We start from the raw sequence: 21513 nt of genomic DNA, 5'->3' as shown, positions 1-21513 counted from the left end.
AGATGTCGGGAGTCCAGCAGGTGGGAATGGAGTAGGGTGGGCAGCCATAGGGCTCCTCCCAGACGCTTGCCCTCGCTCCGGCATCCCCACAGTTACCCATGTTTCCTCCAGAACGAGCTGAGCATCACGATGCCCAGGAGATCCTGCGGATTGCCCGGGACCTCGTCCACAAGGTGCAGATGCTCATAGAGAACAAGTGAGGGCCCGGAGGCAGCAGCCAGCCAGAGCCTAGGCTCCTGGCCCTGGGCTCCGTGGGGAGAGGTGCAGGGGCGCACAGCAGAGACTGCCCCACCTCTCAGCCAACCCTGCCTGCCCAGCTGTGTTACTAACAAAGTGTGAGCCTGGGATCCGACTCCGGGCAGTTCTGGCCCTGAAGGGCAAGTCAGGGGCCAGGGTACCCTCAGGTCAGGGCCAGGAGGGGAAGGGGCAGCCTCAGGGAGCAGCTGACCTGGGGAACACCTACTCTGCTCCCTTCTCAAACACCTGGAAATAGCCCCACTGCCCCTGCAGCCTCAGCCTGAGTGCCCCATGCCCTCTCCTGGGTCAGCCTGGGGCCCTGTCGAGTCACCAGGGCTATAGTTGCCTGGGCCCCACTGGTGAGGGTCGTGTGAGGCAAAGGGGACTCTGTTGTATTTCTTCTGAGAGTCCCTTTGTAGGCCCAGTGCATGTGTGCGCACCAATCCCAGTCGGGGCAGCCAGAATGGCTGCGAGTTTGGGCGTGTTTCCTGGGCCACCTTCCAGGCCCTCCTCTGAGACGGGCAGAGCAGCCCACCTCAGCAGCACTGCCACTGCCTTTGGTCACCTGAGGTGACCCCATGCCCTCCCCTAGCCCGTACAGTGCACCCACGTGTATCTGTACAGTCTCACTCCTGCCACCTCACTCTTGCTTTATGCATTAGATGCATCCCTGAAAACTGTATACACGACACTTTGCCAGCCGGAGGATCTGGAATGTGGTTGGAGCACTTTCTCTCAAGAGGAATCCCAGGTGATTCCTTAGGGAGGGGATCCTATCACAGCCTCCTCTCAAAGGTGGCCCCAAAACTTGGGGGCAGCCCATCGTCTATCCCAGGCATCCGCTGAGTCCTAAGGCTGGAAGGAGGAGGTGCCTGGGTCTCTCTTGTTTGTTGCTGGTGAAAAGCAAGGTTAGCTCTGCCTTCCACATGCTTCTCAGGATGTCCAGAGGCCTAAGGACCCAGAAACCCCCATGGGAGAGCCTCACTCATGAGGGGAGGTGTCATGCTGCTTGTTCTGCCATCCCCACCCCCAGTCCCCCACACATGCAGGCTGGGCCTTGCCCCAGGGCCAGGAGGCTACTATGCCACAGGGCTGGGGCCTGGCCAGCAACCACTAAGGGCTGGAGACTTCCTGCATTTGAGAAACAGAAAAGGACCCAGCAGCTTTTCTGCATCCAGCACAGCCCACCCCCCACTCCCAGCCCACCCCTGTCCCAGGCACTGCACGGCCTGTTTGGGGGCCAGCCCGCCCCATTGCCCACTCTTGTCTGTGAGTCCTCAGCCCCCACCAAGCACAGTGGCCATTGTATGCCTGCCTTAGTGACTCAGTGGTTTGTGAGGAGCAGAGTGTGTATGATTTTTGGCTCAGAAACTATACTCTTCAGTGTAACAAACCAATAAACACAGCATTTGGCAATGCTCGAGGCTCTGGGGGCTGCTTGTGGGCTGGTGCTGGACAGCGAGTGACTGTGTGCGGGAATTCTATCATCTCCACAACAGAACAGTAAAGAAGGCCAACCCCATGAGGCAAGGATGGCGAAAAGAGAGAACCAAATTTTCCAAAAGAGGGGGACCTCGGCGATGGGCTGGTTGGGGTGGGGATAATAGGTAGACCCAAAGAGAGCCCTTAGAGCCAGCAGTCCCATCTCAGACGGACCAATGGCCTCTGCTCCCCTGGATTAGTGTAGGTCCTTGTCCCACGCCTTCCGCAGCCTGGCCTCCCTAATAGCTATAATGATAAGCTGGGGCCTCCCAGCCCCTCCAGCCAATGGGGAGAGACCCCGCTCACTGAGCACTGTCTTTGAGACGTCTGCTTCAAACTTAGGGGGAGCCTCAAGAGAAGTCAAACCTGCTGAGGCGTGGAAAGGGCCCCTCACTAAGCCCTGAATGGGCTTCCGGAACTAGAAGGTTGGGCCAGCTGAAGGGAATGCGTGTGTGGATAGGAGGAGCAGGGAGTGTGAGGAGAGCAAACATCATCCCTCCAACTCTGTAAGTAAGACTTCCTCTTTCACAGAGCGAGCAGAGCTGCTAAATGGAAGCTCCTGGATTCTTACTTGGGATTTTTGTTTCCTGTTGCCCTGGCCATAGGCCCCTCTCTTGCAGGCTCCAGCTGAGCTGGGGTGGGAGCCTGTGCTTTGAGTGCAGGGAGGGGAGTTTCTGCCAACCCTTATGATATAGTGATAGCTCTCAGATGATACTGGGGCATCATTACCAGGGGCAGTCTTCATCTCTGTCCCAGTGCTGGGCATGGTGTCTGACACTGAGAGGGCGCGCAGGAAATGATTAAGTTGAAGGGTTGGCCTTCCCTGTCAGTGGTTCTCAACCTTCTGGCCCTTTAAATACAGTTCCTCATGTTGTGACCCAACCATAACATTATTTTCGTTGCTACTTCATAACTGTAATGTTGCTACTGTTATGAATCGTAATGTAAATATCTGATACGCAGGATGGTCTTAGGCGACCCCTGTGAAAGGGTCGTTTGACCGCCAAAGGGGTCGCGACCCACGGGTTGAGAACCGCTGCCTTAATTGAAGGCACCCATCTCTCCCTGGAGCTACCAGTAGAGGGAGCCAGCATCTCACAAGTGAAAAGGGCTGGAGGAATTGTGGGGCACTGTCTGGCCTTTTGAGGCTGGCTTTTCTCCAAATAATGGAACCCCGATACATTAGTGGTCACCACTACCTTCCCTGAGGATGACATCACACACACACACATACACACACACACACACACGCACACACACGCCCTACATCCCTGGACTCACCCTCCAAAGAGAAACTGAGTCAGTACCCCAGGCTGGGGCTGGGAGTGGGGCAGGTGTCAGGGAGTTAAGCAAGGCAGGATGAAGCAGCCTGCCTGGTCTATAGTTAGGCCCAGCTAATTGCTCCCTCACCTCCCCACTTCTTCCTGAGACAGCCTGCCAAAGGGCCGGTTTCCCCTAAACTGGGAGGATGTAGTCACAGGGACAAAGATTTTCCAAAACCTGGTTTGCAGGCCACCTTAGAACATGGGTTTGACCTCTTCCTCTTCTTGTTCCCTACCCTGAATGGACTCCCAGTTGACCTGTCCTAACCTCTACCCCATGAATGCTTCCCCTCACCTTCTTTTCCATTGGAACTTTCATGAGTGAAGATCCCCGGTTGTACAGGAGGCCCCAGGGCGGGCTGGCACTGCTCAGGGAGAACCCTGCACGAGTGGAGGTCTGCCTGAAGCTACACAAGGTCCCAGGCTGGCTGTGTCTCTAACGTCACTTAGCCATCTCAAACCTGTTACTTTTTCTGCCAGAATGGGGCTAGTTCTTGGCTTTACTTCACTGTTCTGAGATAAAACAAGATAGTGTTTGTAAAATGGTTTGAGGAAGTACTGGAAAAGCACAAGGAAGACCAGAACTGCAGTTCTGGGAGCTTGTTGATGATTCGACACCGGGATCAGAACGGGAAGGTCTCTAACCTTCTTCTAAAATTGACCAGCACCAAAGCTGCTTGAGGACCATCCCCCAAACACCAACAGGGAAAGGGACCTGCTGCTTCTTGCTGGAGGTCTCTGCCTCCTTTTGCCACAAAAGGACCCAGATGCTGCGGGCTGGCAGCTCCATCTCCGGTTTCAGTGCAGGTTTATTTCAATTTTATATTTTATTCCAGGCAAGTGCTTATTACATGGATAGTATTCATGTCTCAATACCTAAAGTCTTGGAGCATGAACAGCCACTAGAATACAGTTCAATAGTAAAAATACAATATGTACAAAAGTAGGGTTTTTTGTAATTTTTTTCCCACACAGCAGATGTATCCAAACACATAAAAATCTCTACAGTCTGGGGTCACTACGATTTATATTTCAGGAAACAGAGACACAGTGACCGAGTCCTCACTGTAAACAAGGGCCACCTCTTTGGGGGATGGGGGTGGGATCCTGGGATGGGGGAGCAGCAGCTGTTCCTGGAGAGAGCAGGGGTTCTGGTGACCCCCGCCCCCGTTTCCCTCCAGGCATTCCCTGCCCTTCTTTGGCCCCCCGCCCCCCAAGGAACCAATCTCCCCCTCTCCCCGAGGTAAAGATTCCCAGCCAGTGAGCCACTCTGAACATCAAAAAGTAAAACACGCATGAGAGGTAAGATGTGTGTGTGCGCACGTCCCCCAGGCTGGAAGGGCTAGGGAGGGGAGGGGAGGGGAGGGGCAGGGCAGGCGGTCCCACAGGGTGAGGACAGATGTGGTCCTGATAGCTCTCAGAAGGGAGATGCCCGAAGGGCTGGGCAGCTGCCCTCTCGGGCACAGTCACAGCATTCACAAACAACAAGAACAGCAACACCCATCGTCACCAGTCTGGACATAGTCATTCGGCACTAGATTCAGAGCCCCCACTGCTGGGGACGGAGAGGGGCACGGGCAGCGGGCGGATGAGGTATCTGTGCAGGCCCGAGGGGCGACTGGCTGACACACAAGTTTTAACTCTGGACCAGCCTCAGGATGTAGGGAGGTGAACGGAGCTGAGGAGAGGCGGTTCACCCATGTTTCGGACTCTTCCCTGGGCACCAGGCCTGCCCTTCTCCCTGTTCTTTCCATTGTAATCACATCGGGAGTGGAACTGGCTCCACAGAGGACCCGGGTGGTGCTAGCGGCTGCAAGTGCAGGAAGGCAGCAAGCTTGTGAGGTGGGAGCGCTGCGTGGGGCTGGGGGCCGAATGGGACTCTCCCTGGAGGCCTCTAAGGCATCTGAAAGGCCTTCCCTTCCCCCACCCCCAGGAGAGACAGGAGAAAGTCCCCTGGGAGGGCTCCAGGACCACGGAGGAACTGAAAGGGAGTTCTTAGGCATATAAATCTATTCAAGACCTCTGCGGGGGCCTCCAGAGGATCCTGGGCCCCAACCTGTCAGTGCAAACTTCACACCTAGGGACACTCCCCTCTCTCCACACTGAAAGGCCATTGGTGTGTCCAGGTGGGGAGCCAAGTGTGCACGTGTGTGTAATGGTGTGTCTGACACAAGGCCACTTGTAATAAATACCTACATAAAAAGAGACCCCGCCCAGCCGGAGTGGCTCAGTGGCTGAGCATCGACCTATGAAGCAGGTCATGGTTCGATTCCCAGTCAGGGCACATGCCTGGGTTGGGGCTCAATCCCCAGTTGGGGGTATGCAGGAGGCAGCCAATCAATGATTCTCTCTCATCATTGATGTTTCTGTCTCTCCCTCCCTCTCCAAAATTAATAAAAATATATTAGGAAAATAAAAAAAGTCGAAGTCTGCCAAGGCGTAAGCAGGGGAAACAGCATCCCCTACACACCAGCTCCCCTCACTCCTTTCCACCCCAAGCTCAGCCCTGCCCTTGGCCCAACTAAGGACCTCTCCTCAGAGGAAGGCGGTGGCACACAGAAGCCCCCACCAGGGTTCACTCAGTAACGCCCACTGGAGGAAGGGCAACGTTCAGGGCGGAGATGACGCTAGAGACAGTTGTTGGGGCAGAAGCAGCAGCCCTGCAACAGCCCGGCTCTGCTCCCTCTACAGGTGCTCAGGGCCTCCGTGGGAAAGGGTTGGGAGCCTAGAGGAACCCCTGCCGTTTCACTTCCTAATTGCCTCAACAGTGTGGCTTCAGGCTCCTGGAACCCAGACCAGATGTTGGTCCATGTCTCCCAGGTGGCACCCCAGGTACCCATCCTCAGGGGAGTGCAGAGCACTAAGCAGAGGCCAGTGAATCGGGGGAGTGACAGCCTTCTGGAAGCCAAAAGCCACGCCTGGGGATGGGAACAGGGGTCCAGAGCAGCTCTCAGTCCAGACCCAGGCTGGGGACGGTGGGGACGATGGGACAGCCAAGCCCCTCCTCCCCCACCTCACCCCACGCTCAGCCTGCCCTCTTGAGGTCAGGAGCCCAGTAGTAAGGGGTGAAAGGCTCAGGAACTTGGCAACAGCTTGGGTTTGGTTTACTGTTGGTAGAAAATCCTAACTAGTTCTGCTGTAAGCAATCACAGCGACTGCAACTGGGTTGGCGCGCCCCAGGCTGGGGCACCCACCTGTCTGCGTAGGACTCCAGACCAGCCACTTCCTAGGACTTCTCACCTGTACTCAGAATAGGGCCCACAGTGCTCCCCAACTTTCTGAGCCAAGTTGCTTCAGTTCAATTCCTCCTCTTTCCCCTCCATAGCCCTGGGAAGAGAGGCTGAGGCTCAGGAGGGAGGGCCCAGATCCTCAGCCACATCACCAGACAGAGCAATAGCAGCAGCAGCACAGGAAGGCAGCAGGGGAGGGAGAAGGCAGAGAACATGACATCCACATCAAACTGTTTCAGGGGACAGGATGGGGAGGCAGGAACAGCACCAGGCTGAATCGGCAGCACGTCCACCAGAGCATCTCTCATCACTTTATCAAGTCCTAGTGCAGTGAACTAACCCCCTGCCCTGTGCCCAGCTCCCTGGGGTGGCCCCTCCCTCCCCTGGCTCAGAGTCTCTGCACCCCCTTCCCCTAGGAGGCCTGGGGGTGGGTGTGGGTGGGGTGGGCCTGGGCCGGACTGGAATGTGTGGAGCTGGTGGGAGAGTGTGGGGACAGGTTCCCCTTCTTGCCCCCACTGGGGGCCTCTGAGTGGCCTCATCCTCAAGCCAGCTTGAGTGTGCTGACCGGGAAGGAGGGCATGGTGACCATGGTCACAGGGTTGAGCACTGTCTGGCCCACCAGCTGGGGGTGGTGCACCACCTGAGCCCCCACGGCTGGCTTTGCCATGACGGTGGTGGGGGGCCCCAGCCCAGCTGTGCCATTCACTTGCTGGTGCGAGAGGGTGTGGGCAATGTGGCTCACCGCCACGGGCTGGCTCACTGCCACAGGCTGTGGGTACAGGGGAAGCTGGGAGCCAAGGTGGGCCACGTGGTTAAGGGTGGCAGGGTGCACTGTGATGTGGCCAATAGGGGGTGTGGCAGGTGCCAGCTGCACAGCAGGGCTGGGGGCTGAGGGGGCAATGTGGGCGATGTGCTTGCCGCCTGGCCCCTGGAGAACGTGGTTCACAGTCTGGATGACTGAGGCGTGGGTGGTGGCTGTGTGGGCGATGACCGTGGAGCCTCCCCCAGATGCAGCCATCAAATGAGCTGGAGCTGGTACCAGCGTCTGGGCAGGGGCAGCTGGTGGGGGAGGAGGAGCCGGCAGAGGTGTCTTCTGCTGTGGTGGCGGCTGCTGCCCAGGCAGATGGGCTGGAGACAGGGCCACAGGCTGGGAGTGGGCGTGTGGGTGGGGAGGCAGAGGCACAGGGGCGGTGCTGGGCGGTGGCTTCGGCAGCTCCGGGTGGGGGCGATGGCTCAGCTTGGGTAGGCCCAGGCCGGCCTGGTCCTCCTCCATATCCTCATCTATGTTGTCCTCGCCCTCTGTGGGGACACAAGGACAGGGACAGGTCAGAGGGCTTGGAAACACAAGGCTGGAGAAACAAATGCCCCTGGGGCCTGGGCACATCATGGGGCTGGGATGGGAGGGCATCTTTTCCAGCAGGCAAATGCCTGGCCAGGGAGCCTGGCATCTGAGAGGTGGGGCTCACCAGAGGCAGTAGAGGTGGAAGCCTGGTCGTCCTCGGGCTGGCCTGTCTGTCGGAGCACACGGTCAATCTCTAGCACGTCCATCCACTGGCTCAGCTCATGTTTGAGTTCCGTTAACCGCTGCTGCGTGGCGATCTTCTCCCGCGCCAGCCGCTCCATCTCATGCTCATATTCCTTCTCCTTCCTCTTCAGGGACTGGAGAACAGGGCAAGGAAAAGCAGGACACCCTGAGCAGCAACCTTGGGGCCCACAGTACCGCGAACATCCCCCCACAGCCAACCTGCTTCCAGATCATCTGGTCCACAGGGGCAGGTCTGCAGTGACTAGGGGGCTAATGGGGGCTGCTGGAGACCACACCTGCCTCCTGGGCCATCCTCTGCCCAGTGAGGCCCAGTGTCCCAGGACTGTGGGCTCTCCGGCAGGTGTCATTAAGAAAAAGCACAGATCCAGGTCAGCGACTTCCCCTTTTCCACATCAACTCTGGTCTGAAGGGCTTCGCTGCCTCTAGCCCCATCCACCCGCCTGGCAGCACCTCCCTCCATTCTGCAGATGACAAAAGGTGTCACAGATGCCTCGGGTATTGCCCAAGGCCTATACATACCACCATTCATACCATTATGTCACCCACTGATGCCGGAAGCTACCCTCCTTGGAACCCATTCCCCACAGAACCCCAAATGGGTCAGCCCTTTTCTCCACCTCATCATTCACTAGTCCACTTCAGTGTTCTTAGAGGATGACCCACTAGGCTTTGTAAAACCCCCACATTTCATCTCCTTGATCTGCCTCTATCTGGCCCCCAGCGGCTGCTGGCTCTGCACCTCCTCTCTGACCTCCTAGGTTACTCCCTGAGCCTCTGTTTTCACACTGCTCACAGCCCCTAGACTCCCCAGGCTGCTGAACCACCCTCAGCCCTGGATTGTGCTCCTCCTCTAACACCTATACCTGAGTGGCAATGACCAATGAGAAATGGCTCTCGGGGTGCTGGGCAGCATCGCTGACTTGACTGAGCACCCCTGGAGAGGCTTCTGTCTTTCCCACAGGTTCCGGGTCACTCTCACCCGAGAAGCTGATGTCACCCACTTCGCTAAGGACACCCTTATGCAAGGTGCCATCTCTGCTTCAAGTTCTCCAGGGCCACAGGCAACCATATGCCCCTTAGGCTGACCCCTCACATAGGGGCTGGATGCCCCGTCTCTCAGACTGTGGCACTGCTCCCTATCAGAAGGGTCTCCAGTTTCCCTTTGCATGAGGCTTAATAGCAGCTCCAAAATGCCAGCTCATGTCCTATTTCTTGGCTGCCTTCCACTCCAAGTCTCAGCCATCCTCCATGACCTCCTGACTCTGAAACCATTAAACCAACCTAAGTTTCACAGGCCTCCCTGTTGCTGGCTTCTCCTCGGCCCACGCATGTCATGGCTGCTGGGTCAACCAGATGACACAGACAGTCCTGCCCTGCTACCTCCCGGGTCTCTTACCCGAACTGCTCTTGAGCTTCTAGCTTCCACGGCTTGCCCGTCACGGCAGTGCAGAGCTCACTGGCTCTTCAGACCAAACTCACCACTTGGTCTTGGTTTGCCTCTCCCAACCTTATGTATCCTGATGCTCACATGTGGCTCCTCCCTTCTCAGTCTTATCTGCTCGTGCTCCAAGACCACACTTGGGCCCCACCTCCTCCACGGCCCCCAACAGTACATCCTCCTGACATCTACCACATACCTGAGCATTTACTGAAACTGTCAGGGTACACTTAATCAGACAATGACTCACATCACAAAACATTTCATGTTTAGTTTTCCACCGCATACACACTGTCCTGTCTGACCCTGTGAGAAGGCAAGGACTCTCTGTAGTTTGCTCATATCCCCTGGCTCCACCAGTGGCCAGGACAGAGCTGTGGACAGTGTCTCACTTGGCCGCAGGGGAAGATTCTGAGGATGGGAGTGTGTGAGCTCCCACCTCTACCCTGCCTCTCCCTTCATCTCAGGAGAATCACATCACCCATTAGATTTGAGTTTCTCAATTTCATTTCCTTAGGGCAGCCTCTTCACTGTTCACCTGCCCCTCTTGGGCATGGCAATGTCTTCAACTCTACCACCAACTAGGCCCAACTTCCCCACACTCCCTCCTACAGACCTTAATTCCTTACCTCACCAGTGAGATACCTCAAACCATTCGTGCCTGCAACACAAAGCCCAGATACAGCCATGCTCGGTAGCAGCCCGAAACCTGGTAGCTTTACACTTCCGTAGCTGTCCCAGGCCACACAGCCCCCTCTATCTTCTTGGCTTTGAGATTAACCTGCTTCTCCCCATATTTCTGCCAGAAAGACCCCCTCCTCTTACCCACACCTGTCTGGCTTCTCACCCAAAGAGGCCACTGCTAGACATGACATCAGTTGAGGCCACGTAAATGACAGGACCTGTGGTGAGTCAACCCTCACTCCAACCTGGCTGCTGCGGGCTGCAAGTGGCCATCCTGAACTCTACCTGCTAGCACGGCGGTTCTCAACCTGTGGGTCGCGACCCCTTTGGCGGTCGAATGACCCTTTCACAGGGGTCGCCAAAGACCATCCTGCATATCAGATATTTACATTACGATTTATAACAGTAGCAGCATTACAGTTATGAAGTAGCAACGAAAATAATTTTATGGTTGGGTCACAACATGAGGAACTGTATTTAAAGGGCCAGAAGGTTGAGAAGCACTGTGCTAGCAGGAGAGGTAGACTTCTGGCGCAGGGAGAGAGATCAGGGGCCCACCCCTCTTCTCACCCAGCCCAGTTCCCCACAGGCCTAGAAGCCTCTGAAAGTTTCCCCAGGGTATAACTTTAGTCTGCTTCATTTTAGTATTTTTTAAATTGACTTCAGAGAAAGAGGGAGAGAGAGATAGAAAGGAAATGGGTTTAAAATGAAGCAGTGTGTGTCCAGCTGGTGTGCTCAGTGGTTGAGCCTCAACCCGTGAACCAGGAGGTCACAGGTTTGGATTCCTGGTCAGGGCACATGCCTGGGTTGTGGGCTCAATCCCCAGTAGGGGGCGTGCAGGAGGCAACTGATCTAATCTTTCTCATCATTGATGTTTCTAAGACTACCTGGATGTGTGGTTTGGGGCCTGCCTACTCCTCCTCTTCCTGTCTCTGTCCACTTAACTGTCATTTTTCAAATACTTTAGCACCTCCAAGCTACTCCGGGTCTGGCCGGGGACTAATCTTCCCACAGCTTCCTGCCTCACACACCACCAACGCCCTCGGTGTACACGGCCTACCTACGTGGCCTCTCCAGTTTTCTCTTTCAGCTCCCATCGCGCGCCCTGCTCCCTCCCATCTCTGCATGGCAGTCCTCTTGCTGGAGAAACTTCGGCCTGTTGTGCTCTCTGCCCTCTGCTTTGCTTAGGTCAGCCTGAGACCTTCAGGTCCCAAGTCAAATGCTCTGTCCTCAGCAACAGCTCCCCACCCAGAACAAATCCTGCAATCCTGTCCTTATTACGCCCTCCGGCACCGTCCTCTGGTTTATTTGTTTATAACCTAACACAAGACCAAACCCAGGAGGACAGAGACCCATACTTTTTTCTTTGCTCCCTGCTTTATCCTCAGAATCAGACACAGGACTGTCTGTAAGAGCTTGAATGAATAAATAAGAGTGAAGTTGAGGATTTAGACAGCCTTGTAAGTTTCTGCTCCCACTGCCAGCCCCGGGACAAGTATCTCTATGGACAGCCTGCACCCAAATTGCTTCCGATTCAGCCCAAGCAAATATCCCGATTTTGCTGGTTCCACTGAATCTCTACGATGTACTTGCAAACCCACACGTCATGCCAGCAAGACTGCGTTCCCTAAGTATGTGTTTATACAGAGGAACATTCCCATTTCTCAGTAATTGCTATTAAGTTAATACTTATAGAAGGCCAATCCTCCTAACATTCCCATGATGAAGACACTTTTTTGCTATTTAGCGTCACCAGAGTACAGGAGAAGAAACGTATTCACACACACACACAGCATTTGAACAGGGATGTGCTCCCAGGCTACATGGCTGAAAGACCAGTAGCTTACATTCAAGCCCAAATTCTGCAAAAACATCCCAGAAACAAGCCTCCGGGGTACGGTGCTAAAGCCACGGCCCGCCGCTTCCCTCCCCCTCCCGAGCCCTTCCGGACGCAGGCGCCGCGCCCGCCGCGCCCGCCCCGCCAGGAGCACGCGCGCACCCACGCGGACCCGGCTTTGCTGTGTCACCCCGGTGGCCGCACCCCACCTTCGCGCGCTCAGGAGCTCCGCCCCCACCCGGCCCGACCAATCCGCGGGCCCGGCCCCGCCCCCTCGGCCGGAGGGCGGGCGGAAGGGCGCCCGCTGGTGGGAGGCAGCCGGCTGGGAGCAGTCGAGAGGCAGTGCGTCCGCCCTTCAGCGAGTCAGGCAGCGGTTATCTCAGTTCTGTGACCCCGCGGCCGAGGCCGAGGGAGGGGGTGCTCCCCCGCTGGCTTCTAGCCCAGCCCTCAGGCTTCCCGAGCCCGCCGGCAGGGAGACCCGCGGCGCCTCCGCCCCCGCCCCGCGCGGGCAGGCAGCCCTAGGCCCTCCCACTCCCCCAACGGCCGACGCCGACGCCGACTCCGTCTCCGCTGCAGCCGTGCGTGGCGGCCCGCCCCACCCCCACAGCCTCCTTCCCGGCACGCGAACCTACGGCCGGTTTCCAAGGAAACCGAAACTCGGGCCGTCATGGCAACAGTCTTATCTGACGGGCGCTCCCCCCCCCCCCCCCCCCAGAGAGGGCCAATGCCCGAAGGGAGGGGACACAGCCAGGAGGGCCGCTTGGGAAAGGCTTTTTAACAATCCAGACGAAAGGAAAGCGTCATTTTAAAGGATTCGGTGCCACAGGGGCTATTTGTCACCGCATTTCCCAAACCCCAGGTTGAACGGGTCGTGCACCTTCTTGCACTGTTGATCTTAATCCTTCTGGGGTGAAAACGGGGGGCCTCACAGGCGCGCCGCCGAGGGGAAGGAGCCACGCCCAGGGGACCCCACCCACCCACGAGGCTCGGGGGGAACCCGGTTCTGCCCCGGCACTGCGGGCGGGCGGAGGCGCGGGCCGCCCCACGCCCTCCCCACCCCGGCGGCAGGCGGCGGAGCGGGGCGGGCGCGGGTGAGTCACCGCGCTCGAAGCCCGGCGGCCGGCGGGGCTCCGCGGGGCTGTCCGGCGGGCCGCCCTCCCTGCGCAGGCGCGCGCCCTCCCGCCCCCTCCCGGGCGGGGAGCCCCGCTGACGTCACCGGCCATGTGCTCAGCGCCCGCGTGGAGGCGGGCGGAGCTGCGCGAGGGGCGGAGGCCGCGGGGGAGGAAGCTGGCGCGGCGCGAGGCCCGCACCACCGCCCGCCGCTCCCGTAGGCTCCCCCACGCCGTACCTGGATGTACCGCAGCGCCGTCCGCAGCACGCTCAGATTCGAGGTCTTCTTGTCGTCCACGTTGGGGATGTTGCGCTTCAGGGTCTCAAAGCATTCCTTCAGATGGGCCCTCCTGCGGAGCGGAGGGGGCACCCGTCAGCCCGTGCGAGGGGCGCGGGGGTGAGGGGAGCTGGGGACCAGGGGCAGAACCCGATCGCCCGCGCACACACCTGTTCTTCTCCAGTTTGTTGTGGACTTCTCTGGTTCCGATCCTGCAACCCAGACAGACGGGAGGTTCAGGGAGGGGGGCGCGATTAGGCGGCCTTCCTGCCCCGACCCCCAAGCCAAACGCCACGGGCTTTTCCTCCGGACTCTCTCTCTAAAAGCAGCAAGGGGAGATGTGCACCCCGTGGACATGTGTGCCCATAATTCACAACCCCTTAACCCTCCATCCCGCCTGAGGCACAAGGGCTCCTCGGACTCAGAGAGAGGGAGTCGACCCCAGCCCTCACCCAGGGGACCCAGAATGCGACACTCCTTCTAAAGGCTACAGATACTATCAGCTCCGGCCTCGGACGGAATCAGAGAACACAGGCGCCCGCGGAGAGCAGAGGGAAATGCTCATTCCCCTGCCCGAGGGCCTGGCACAGCGAGAATGTGTGAAACTCAGGAGGGCGCTGTTTTGGTTGGCGAGGTAGGGAGGGCATGGCTCTGAAGGGCTACCTGGGAGGGTACTTCCTCTTGCACACACAGCCCATGGGGGCGGGCAGTTCTCTCCATTCCACCAGCCCCACCTCGGCCACACCTCACTTACCCCCCAGGCCGCTTCTTCTGTTCGCCGGATTTGACTTCTTCCGTTGGTGCCAACTTCAGGGTCCCAAGAGCGGGTGGGGGTGGCTGCTGGGGGGCCAGCTGGGGCTGGACTCCAGGGTGGGGTGCTATGGTCAGGATGGGTGTGGGGAGGGGCTGCAAAGGCTTGGGGCTGCCGGTGGGCTTGGAGTCTGGCAGTAGAGGGGCAGGGGTGGGCATCTGCGGCCTGGTGGGCAGGGGAGCAGAATCCTTAATGCTGAGTCCAGGGGTGTTAACCAGGGTGGGCTGGCGAGGTGCCAGGGGCAGAGGCTGGGCGGCAGGGGGCAGTGGTGGGGGCGGGGGCAGGGGCTGAGGGGAGTTGGTCACTACTGGAATAGGAATGACAGTCAGTGGGGTGGGGGCGGCAAGTGCCGGTGGGGGTGCCGGTGGGGGTGCTGGTGGCGACAGAGGCAGGGGTGGTGCCTCGATGCGGGGTTCCTCCACAGGCAGGGCATGGGCCAGCCTGGCCAGGCTGCTGGCCTTCTTCTGCTCCTGTTCCCGTTCCAAGCGAAGACGCTCCTGCTCCTCTATGCAGAGGGAACACAAGGATTGTCTCAGCGGGACCAACAGTCCTGGGCTCCAGCTTCACCTGTCCTTCACCAGCAGAGCGTACCCCATCCTCTGACCTTGTGCCTTGGTCCTTCTCAGAGTTGCCACAAATATCCGTTCATACCCAGCTAGGCTCTGGGCTCAGTGCTGGTGGCACAGCAATGAGCAAATGAAACTGACCCAGTCCCTGCCTTTGGGAGTTCAAGGCCTGGAGGGTGGCGGAAGGGACAAGTATCGGGATAATAATCCCGGCTAGGAGAGAAGACAGGCCTTGGCGGAGTGGGAGCTGTCAGAGAGGATGCTGGAGGCTTAGCCATGTGAAGGTTGAAGGGTTAGGCAGTTGATGAGCAAGGGTTAGGAGCAAAGGGTGATAGATGAGATGGGCAGAGGCCAGTCCATGACAGATCATAGCTTCTGGGCAAGACCTTCAACAGTATTTACCAACAGAAGGCAAGCAGTACCGCCCTGGCTGGTTTGGCTCAGTGGATAGAGCGTTGGCCTGCAGACTGAAGGGTCCCGGGTTCGATTCCAGTGAGGGCACATGCCCGGGTTGTGGGCTTGATCTCCAGTAGGGGGGTCGTGCAGGAGGCAGCCTATCAGTGACTCTCATCATAGATGTTTCTCTCTCTCTGTCCCTCTCCCTCTCTGAAAGCAATAATGTATATATATATAAAAAGGCAAGGAGTACCTTCATTTCACAGATTGAGATAAATTAGCTCAGAGAGGCAAAGTGATTTGCTGAGGGTCCACAGCAAGTCACAGGTAAAATGGGTCGACCCAGCCAGATCGCTTCGACACAGGGTGGATGCCTGGCACTTACTGTGCCAACATATGCTCACTCAGTGTCTACACACATACACCTGGGTCCTCACAAGAGCCCCCCACCACAGGTAGGGCAGGGACATCACCTTCAGCTCACACATGAGGAAAACAGGCTCAGGACTCGGGACTCCTAGGCTATGTCCCAATGCCTCTGGTTCCCCCAGGGACCCTACAAAACATAACTGGTCCTTCTCTGTCCTTTGTCTTGCTGAAACTCATTTCCCTCAAATGCCACCCACCTCCCCCAGCAGCATAAACTAGAAAGGTACAAGGCAGCAGAAAGGAAAGCCATGGCCTTTTTAATAGAGGTTGAACAAGGCAACGAGTTCAGGCAACATTGCACCATCGTCCAGCACCTCTGCTGAAAGAAAGCCTTGCAGGAAAGGGAGGCCTGTTTAGCAGCTGGCTGGGAACAGGGTTAAGGGGAGCGGCCCCTCCTGCTCCAAAGGCCCCACTCTACCGCCATCCTGCCCCATTTTGGGGGCCCCTGGCTACAGAGCTGAGCCAGGGCCCTGGGGAGCGGCTGCAGCCCCCAGGCCAGGGAGCAGGCTGGTCAACCTGCCCTCCCGCCTGCCCCGATTCACCACAATGCGGACTAACCCAGCTGACAGCACGGACACGCCCCAAACAGGCCACCCCACAAGGGGTGGGGCTGAGGGATGAGGTTGGCAAACCACCTCCCTCAGCAGGAGGGCATCAACCCCCACTTGTCTGTCAGGCTCCGGGGCCCCAGAAAACCTTAGAGCTCAGGGCCCTTTAGCCAATCAACAACCTGAGTGAGCCAGAGCCTGCTCTGAGCCCCTCCCCCCCACAAAGAGGCAAAGGAGGAAGTAGAGGGGGATGTGCTCTGAGAGGGGAAGCACTCAGTGGTTTCCCAGCAGCCAGAGCTCAGGAGCTGGACAGGTCAGCACCGGCCTCTTCCGCGTCTGTCTCCCCTGCCCTTCAGGAAGGGGAGCTGCCGGCCAGAGCAGGCCCACTCCAACTGGGGGAGGCCCTGCTCTCCCAGGCCTTTCCAACCAGCACTGACTTACGTTACAGCCCCAAAGAAAACCAGCTCTCTGCTCCAGCTTCCCACAGGAACACACTGGGAAAGAAACCTGCCGAGTTCCAGTTATGGAGCCCTTCTCAGGCCCAGCCCGGGACACCCCTAGTCCCCTTCTCTGCACCCATCTTCACCTCTCCCCTCCCCACACTCAAGACAAGAGCCCAACACAGTCCCCACCTCCATTCCTTTGAACCAGGACCCAAATTTTCATTGGCCTTGGGTTAATATTCCACTCTCCCATATTTAGGGGGAGAGACAGGGCCCCAATCCCAGGGATAGGTGACCTGGGACCTCAGATTGAAGGCAAACCTCATATTCTCCATTTTTTAAAGCAACTCCAAAGTTCACCCAGGAGATGGCAACCTCCTCACCTACTCTTCTCTTCAAAAGCCAGGCAGGTACGCCTCACAGGTGCCAGAAAGGACCCAAGTGAAAGGCCAAACTCTATCACACCTGGATCAGCATGAAAAGCGTAACTGGTGGTAAAGAACAGGGGACAGCCCAGGCCAGACCCAGCCCACCAAAGCGTCCTGCCTCCTCCCGTAACTGGTGGTAAAGAACAGGGGACAGCCCAGGCCAGACCCAGCCCACCAAAGCGTCCTGCCTCCTCCCCACCACCTCTGACTCAATCCCAACCCAGCAGCTACCCTCTCCCAGTGCACTGTGGAGGGGAAGACAGTATAGGGGAAGCAAGCTGGCAGTCCCTTGGGGCCTCTCTCAGGAGCATATAGGTTTAGGCTCTTTAAAATAATGCTCTGCTGCACCCATGAGTGCACTCACTTCTCACTCCCACATACTCTGATAACTGCCCTGGGCTCTGCCCAGAGGCTGTACCCCACCCCACCCCAGGGAATTTAGCATGACCTCTCTGGGGTGATCCCCAGGGGCCATGGAGTGTACCAGCATTATGCTCCCTTCAGCCATCCCCAGTGACTGTGACCCAGGTGCTCAGCTGGCACAGGGCTGGAGCTTGAGACATCCATACCTGGTGACCCCAAATATGCAGGGTCATTCTCCCCTCCTGCATGCTAACAGTGAGCCTGGCACAGAAGGCAGGCCCAGGGTGCAACTAGGTCAGAAGCCTTGGACACTTGGTCAGCTTCCTCCAATCAAGGTAGAAAAGGGTCCTCCAATGGAGCCATCTCCATGAATGCTGGGAGAAGTGACCAAGCCCTCTTGCTAACCACCAAGATGACCTTGCCCTTCCCTCTCCTCTCTCACACATACACAGGCACACACATCCTCAGGTTCATCATGTAAGCAATCTGGCTGCTCTAGGTCAGGAAACTGACCCCTGAGGTTAAGTGGGGGCATGCATAAGAGGCTCCCTGTTCAGAGCTGCTCATCAGGTACATAACCTGGGACAGCAGTTTTGATCAGAAGGTTCATGCATCACCCCCTCTTGTCCCATTCTTCCCATTCCCAGTCTGAGGACAGGCCATCAAGGAGAAAATGAACACTGGAGAGTCAATTGCCGTGGCCTGATCTGGCCATCTGTACATGAGTTTTTGGTGTAGATTTGGCTTTCCAGCATCCACCCATCCACAAAGAACCTGCCCCACCGACAAGCTGTGACTGGGCAGCTGAACTAGGCTTCAACTCACCTCCAGCTCTCACCATGTGGGGGAGAGGGCAGGGCTCTGCAACTTCTTAGGAGAGAACCATTCCCAGGTTCCTTCACAGAGTTGCACACATCCTCCCTGTCCTTACTGGTCAGCTGTGGATTTACTTATTTTGGAAAGGGTGGACAGACAATAGTGGGGGTCTTCTCCCTTTTCCCATATGACCAACTAGCCTGCAGGTAAAGTAAAGATGAAGTGAGTGTTTCCTTGAGTCAAGGTCAGGGTCAATCCTGTTCACCTGTAGCACAGTGCCTGGTACACAATGGGGACACAATAGTATTCTTGAATTGCATTGTATTGATGGTGGCAGCAGGTGACTCCGTCTCTCCAAATCTTGTGCAAGCTCCTCCCCCTGCTTCTAGGCATGCAGTTCTTGGTCACCACCAACACTATCCACCGCCTGGCCCTACTCTGGACCCCAAAGAAAAGGGGGAGGGGCGTTTGGGTTGATGTCTTAGTCTATCCGTTCTGAAAAACCCAAGCATCTCAGTCTCACATATCTCGAGTGACTTTTGACCTTGAGAGACCGGTGCAGCCAACTAGGCCATCCGACCCGCCGCTCACGGTCCCTGGGCGGCTGCGACCCCCCACCCCCCCCACCCCCTCTCGGCTGGCCGCAGCATTGGCGGCGCGGCAGCAGGCGCGCGCGCACGCACACACACGCGCACACACAACACACACTACTACCTCCTGCATGACTCATCATTGAAGCAACAATAGGCAGAGAGAAAGGAAAGGAGGGCGCAGCGAAATCTCCACCACCACCAACCCGCCTGAAGGGTTGGGAGGGGGAGGGTTAAGGAGGGCAGGAGTCCCCCGCTGCTGCACACACACCCCGACTGCTGAGGGATGAGGCCCTAGGAGCAGCACGGAAAACGGAGGTCTTCCCCCAGCCCCCTTTTCTGCAGCGCCCTGAAGCTAGGGGCCGTCAGCAAGGGCGAGTGGGGATAGGGGGCATCTGAAATCTTCGTCTCTCTCTCCCCGGCCAGGAAAGCGCCAAAGTTTGCCCCTTCTTCGCCCGGCTCATTCCACAATGTGACCGGGGATGTGGCCAGGAGATCCCGGTGAGAACGTTTCGGGGTCAGTGGGAATGTGTGAGCTCTAAACATCCTGTTGCTCTGCAATTCTAAGGGTTTCCCTCGTCTCAAAAACAGGAGGTTGGGGCGAGAACCGACAGGTAAGCCCGGCTCCTCCTTCGCAGGCAAAAGGCTCTCCCGGAGAGAGATCAGCGCCCAGAGCCAGGGCCCAACCGGGCGCCGGGCCTCTGGCCAGCCCCGCCCAGACCCCGCCCCCGGTCGAGCGCGAGGCAGCGAGGAGGGGCCCGGCCGCGCCGTCCCTAGCGGGAGTGTCCCCGGTGCACGTGGTCGGGGGCGGGGTCCGTCCACGTCACCAGCCGGTGTAACCAACGGGCTTGGTACGCAGACACACGCAGCATTCCAGCCGAAAGCGGGTATGGAACGCGCAGACACGCCACATTCCACACCGGCTAAAGTGGGGCGCAGAAAGGGGGGCCCGGGGGCTGCCCCCAGCGACCTGCGGGCCGTTTTTCAAACACCCAATCAGCCGGCTCTCACCCAAACCCCTGACGCTAGACCCAGCCCAGGCTCCGGGAGGCGGGGTCAGGCGGGGCTGGCCAGGATCATAAGACACGCGATGTCATTTCATTCTGCAAAGGCCGCCTCCGCCCCAGTGGGGCGTAGATCTGCCAGGAGTGCCCCCCACACCCGCCCCATAGGGCCAGGGGAGCTGGGGAGTTGCTCCGCGTAGAGTAATTTCTACCCCACACTCCGTTACACACACGCCCACTCGTGTGCACTGTACACTCGCCCATGTACACGTCCGTTCATCTGCGCTCCCCCAGGCTCCCATCACACATCCCCCGTGCACACACGCACGCACACACAGGTCTGCCACCCCCACGCAACACCACTGCTCACCCCACCCCCGGCTCTCACAGACTCAAAGCTACCGAGGGTGCCACTGACCCACGCGAAAGGAGCCCTACAAAAGGTGCACAAGGGGTGGCAGGCAGCTGGGGTGGCGCTCACAGGAGCCGGGTCCCTCGCTGCATGCTAATGAAGTCATTAATTAATTTCCCTGCCCACAACACTCCTCCCTCCCCGGGCGGCGGCTCTTGCGCCGAGCCTTGCACTGCTGGCTTCGCGGGCCGACCGGTAGAGGGTCTTGTCCGTGGTTTCGGCGTGGGTTCGGGGACCCGGGTCGCTCGCCTCCCCTTCCCGGGTGCCCCAGGGGCCCAGCCCCGCCGCTCACCACGTGCTCTCTGTTGTTGCTGCGCTTGCCATTCCAGGAAGCGGGCCGCCTCCAGTAGCGTCTCTATGCTCATCGCGCTGAGAGCTGCCGGGGGCGCGCCGGGGCCGAGACTGCGGCCCGCGAGCCAGGCACAGGACAGGCTGGCGGGCAGGCAGGAGGGAGGGATCACCTCCGGGGGGCGACAGGGCTGGGCGGCGCAGCGCACTCCGCAGGCAAGAACGGGGGAGCACGGGCAGGAAAATCAATGTCTCCCAAAATATTTGCAAAATATAATTTGCAAATTTAAAATAATTTGATGCAAAGAAAAAAAGAGGCGGCACTGCCTTCTTCCTTCCCCTCCCTCTCTTCCTTCCTTCTATTGCCTCCCGCCCCGCGGCCCCCGGGAGTCCCGCCGACAAGAAAAGGCTTTGCAACAAGATGGCGAGGAGGCACCGACACACACAACAAGGGAAGGAGCCGCGCTACCCCCGGCCGCCGCCCCCGCTACTACACCGGGGCCGCAGCCAAAGCCCGGACCGGAGCCCCCACCCGCAGGGCCGCGGCGTCTCACGGAGGGAGGGGCGGGGTCGGGAGCGAGCTGTCTCCACCCACTTACGGCGCTAGCACACGTGGCCTGGGTGGGGGTGGAAGCTCGGGCCGGGTTCGCGCCCTTCATTTCCGCTTTCCAGCCTCGCTCCGCCCCGATTGTATGCCACAAGTTGAACAAGGGTGTGTTTGGATCATTCACAACGAAATTTGTCCTGCTGGAGGGAAGGTGGAAAATTCATCACTTAAGAAGCTCAAATAAGGACATTTTAGGTCAGGGAAACATTAGGATGGTAGACACCGGCCTGATCTTTGGGTCTCCGCTCCCTACCCACACGTGACCTAATTCCTGCAACCACCCGACTGTCGCAATTGCCCCGGGATCCGCCCCTGGGCGGAGCTGACAGCCGGAGGCTGCCAGAGAACTTGGAAGGAGCGGAGTGGCGATCCGATTCCGCGTTTTGTCTCCATTCCTCCCCCCGCAGTGCGTTAGCATTCTATTAGGCGACGTCATCGGGCCACGGGCCAATGGGCGGGCAGGACAACACGGCATGGAGCAGCTCCACATGGACACCCCGCACCGCCGGCCTTCCGTTTAAAGGGCCAGTGTTTAGCAGGGTCACTTTCGCGGGTGCGGATGGGGCCACTGTGTGAATGGGAGATGGGACGTCGGAGTGAAATTCCGCAGTTGTGCCCTGAGGCTTAGCCTTGACTTTTCACTAGCCTT

At 58.3% G+C, this 21513-nt stretch overlaps 2 protein-coding genes across 5 annotated transcripts in view; one reads left to right on the top strand and one right to left on the bottom strand.

The window, feature by feature from the left end:
• SGSM2 (small G protein signaling modulator 2) overlaps window positions 1–1654 on the top strand; it is a 35721-nt gene extending 34067 nt beyond the window's left edge. For all 4 annotated transcript variants that reach the window (XM_070393309.1, XM_070393307.1, XM_070393310.1 and 1 more), the window contains one exon: window positions 112–1654. In XM_070393309.1, coding sequence (XP_070249410.1) covers window positions 112–200 — 89 coding nt within the window. In that variant the 3' untranslated portion in view covers window positions 201–1654. The remainder of the gene's footprint in view (window positions 1–111) is intronic.
• A 2178-nt stretch (window positions 1655–3832) lies between these two features.
• On the bottom strand, window positions 3833–20686 carry MNT (MAX network transcriptional repressor). Its single transcript, XM_070393219.1, has 6 exons — window positions 20262–20686; window positions 13918–14479; window positions 13334–13375; window positions 13125–13236; window positions 7738–7930; window positions 3833–7570 (listed from the first exon to the last, which is right to left on the bottom strand). Exons 1-6 carry the CDS (start codon window positions 20332–20334, stop codon window positions 6813–6815), a joined length of 1740 nt encoding a protein of 579 aa, XP_070249320.1. The 5' UTR covers window positions 20335–20686; the 3' UTR covers window positions 3833–6812.
• Window positions 20687–21513: the final 827 nt, after the last annotated feature.

Source organism: Myotis yumanensis, unplaced genomic scaffold, assembly GCF_028538775.1.
Source record: "Myotis yumanensis isolate MYYU_CA2020_CCGP unplaced genomic scaffold, mMyoYum1.0.hap1 SCAF_16, whole genome shotgun sequence".
NCBI classification, from domain to species: domain Eukaryota; kingdom Metazoa; phylum Chordata; class Mammalia; order Chiroptera; family Vespertilionidae; genus Myotis; species Myotis yumanensis.
The sequence above is the reverse complement of the archived record's forward strand: the minus strand, read 5'-3'. Positions and strand labels throughout refer to the sequence as shown.

Coding starts and splice junctions, on each gene's coding strand:
- MNT (XM_070393219.1), bottom strand. CDS start 20,334: ATGAGCATAGAGACGCTACTGGAGGCGGCCCGCTTCCTGGAATGGCAA. Junction 13,376..13,917: donor CAGAAGAAGCGGCCTGGGGG/GTAAGTGAGGTG, acceptor TCTGGGTTGCAG/GATCGGAACCAGAGAAGTCC. Junction 7,571..7,737: donor TTCCACCTCTACTGCCTCTG/GTGAGCCCCACC, acceptor GTGTCCCCACAG/AGGGCGAGGACAACATAGAT.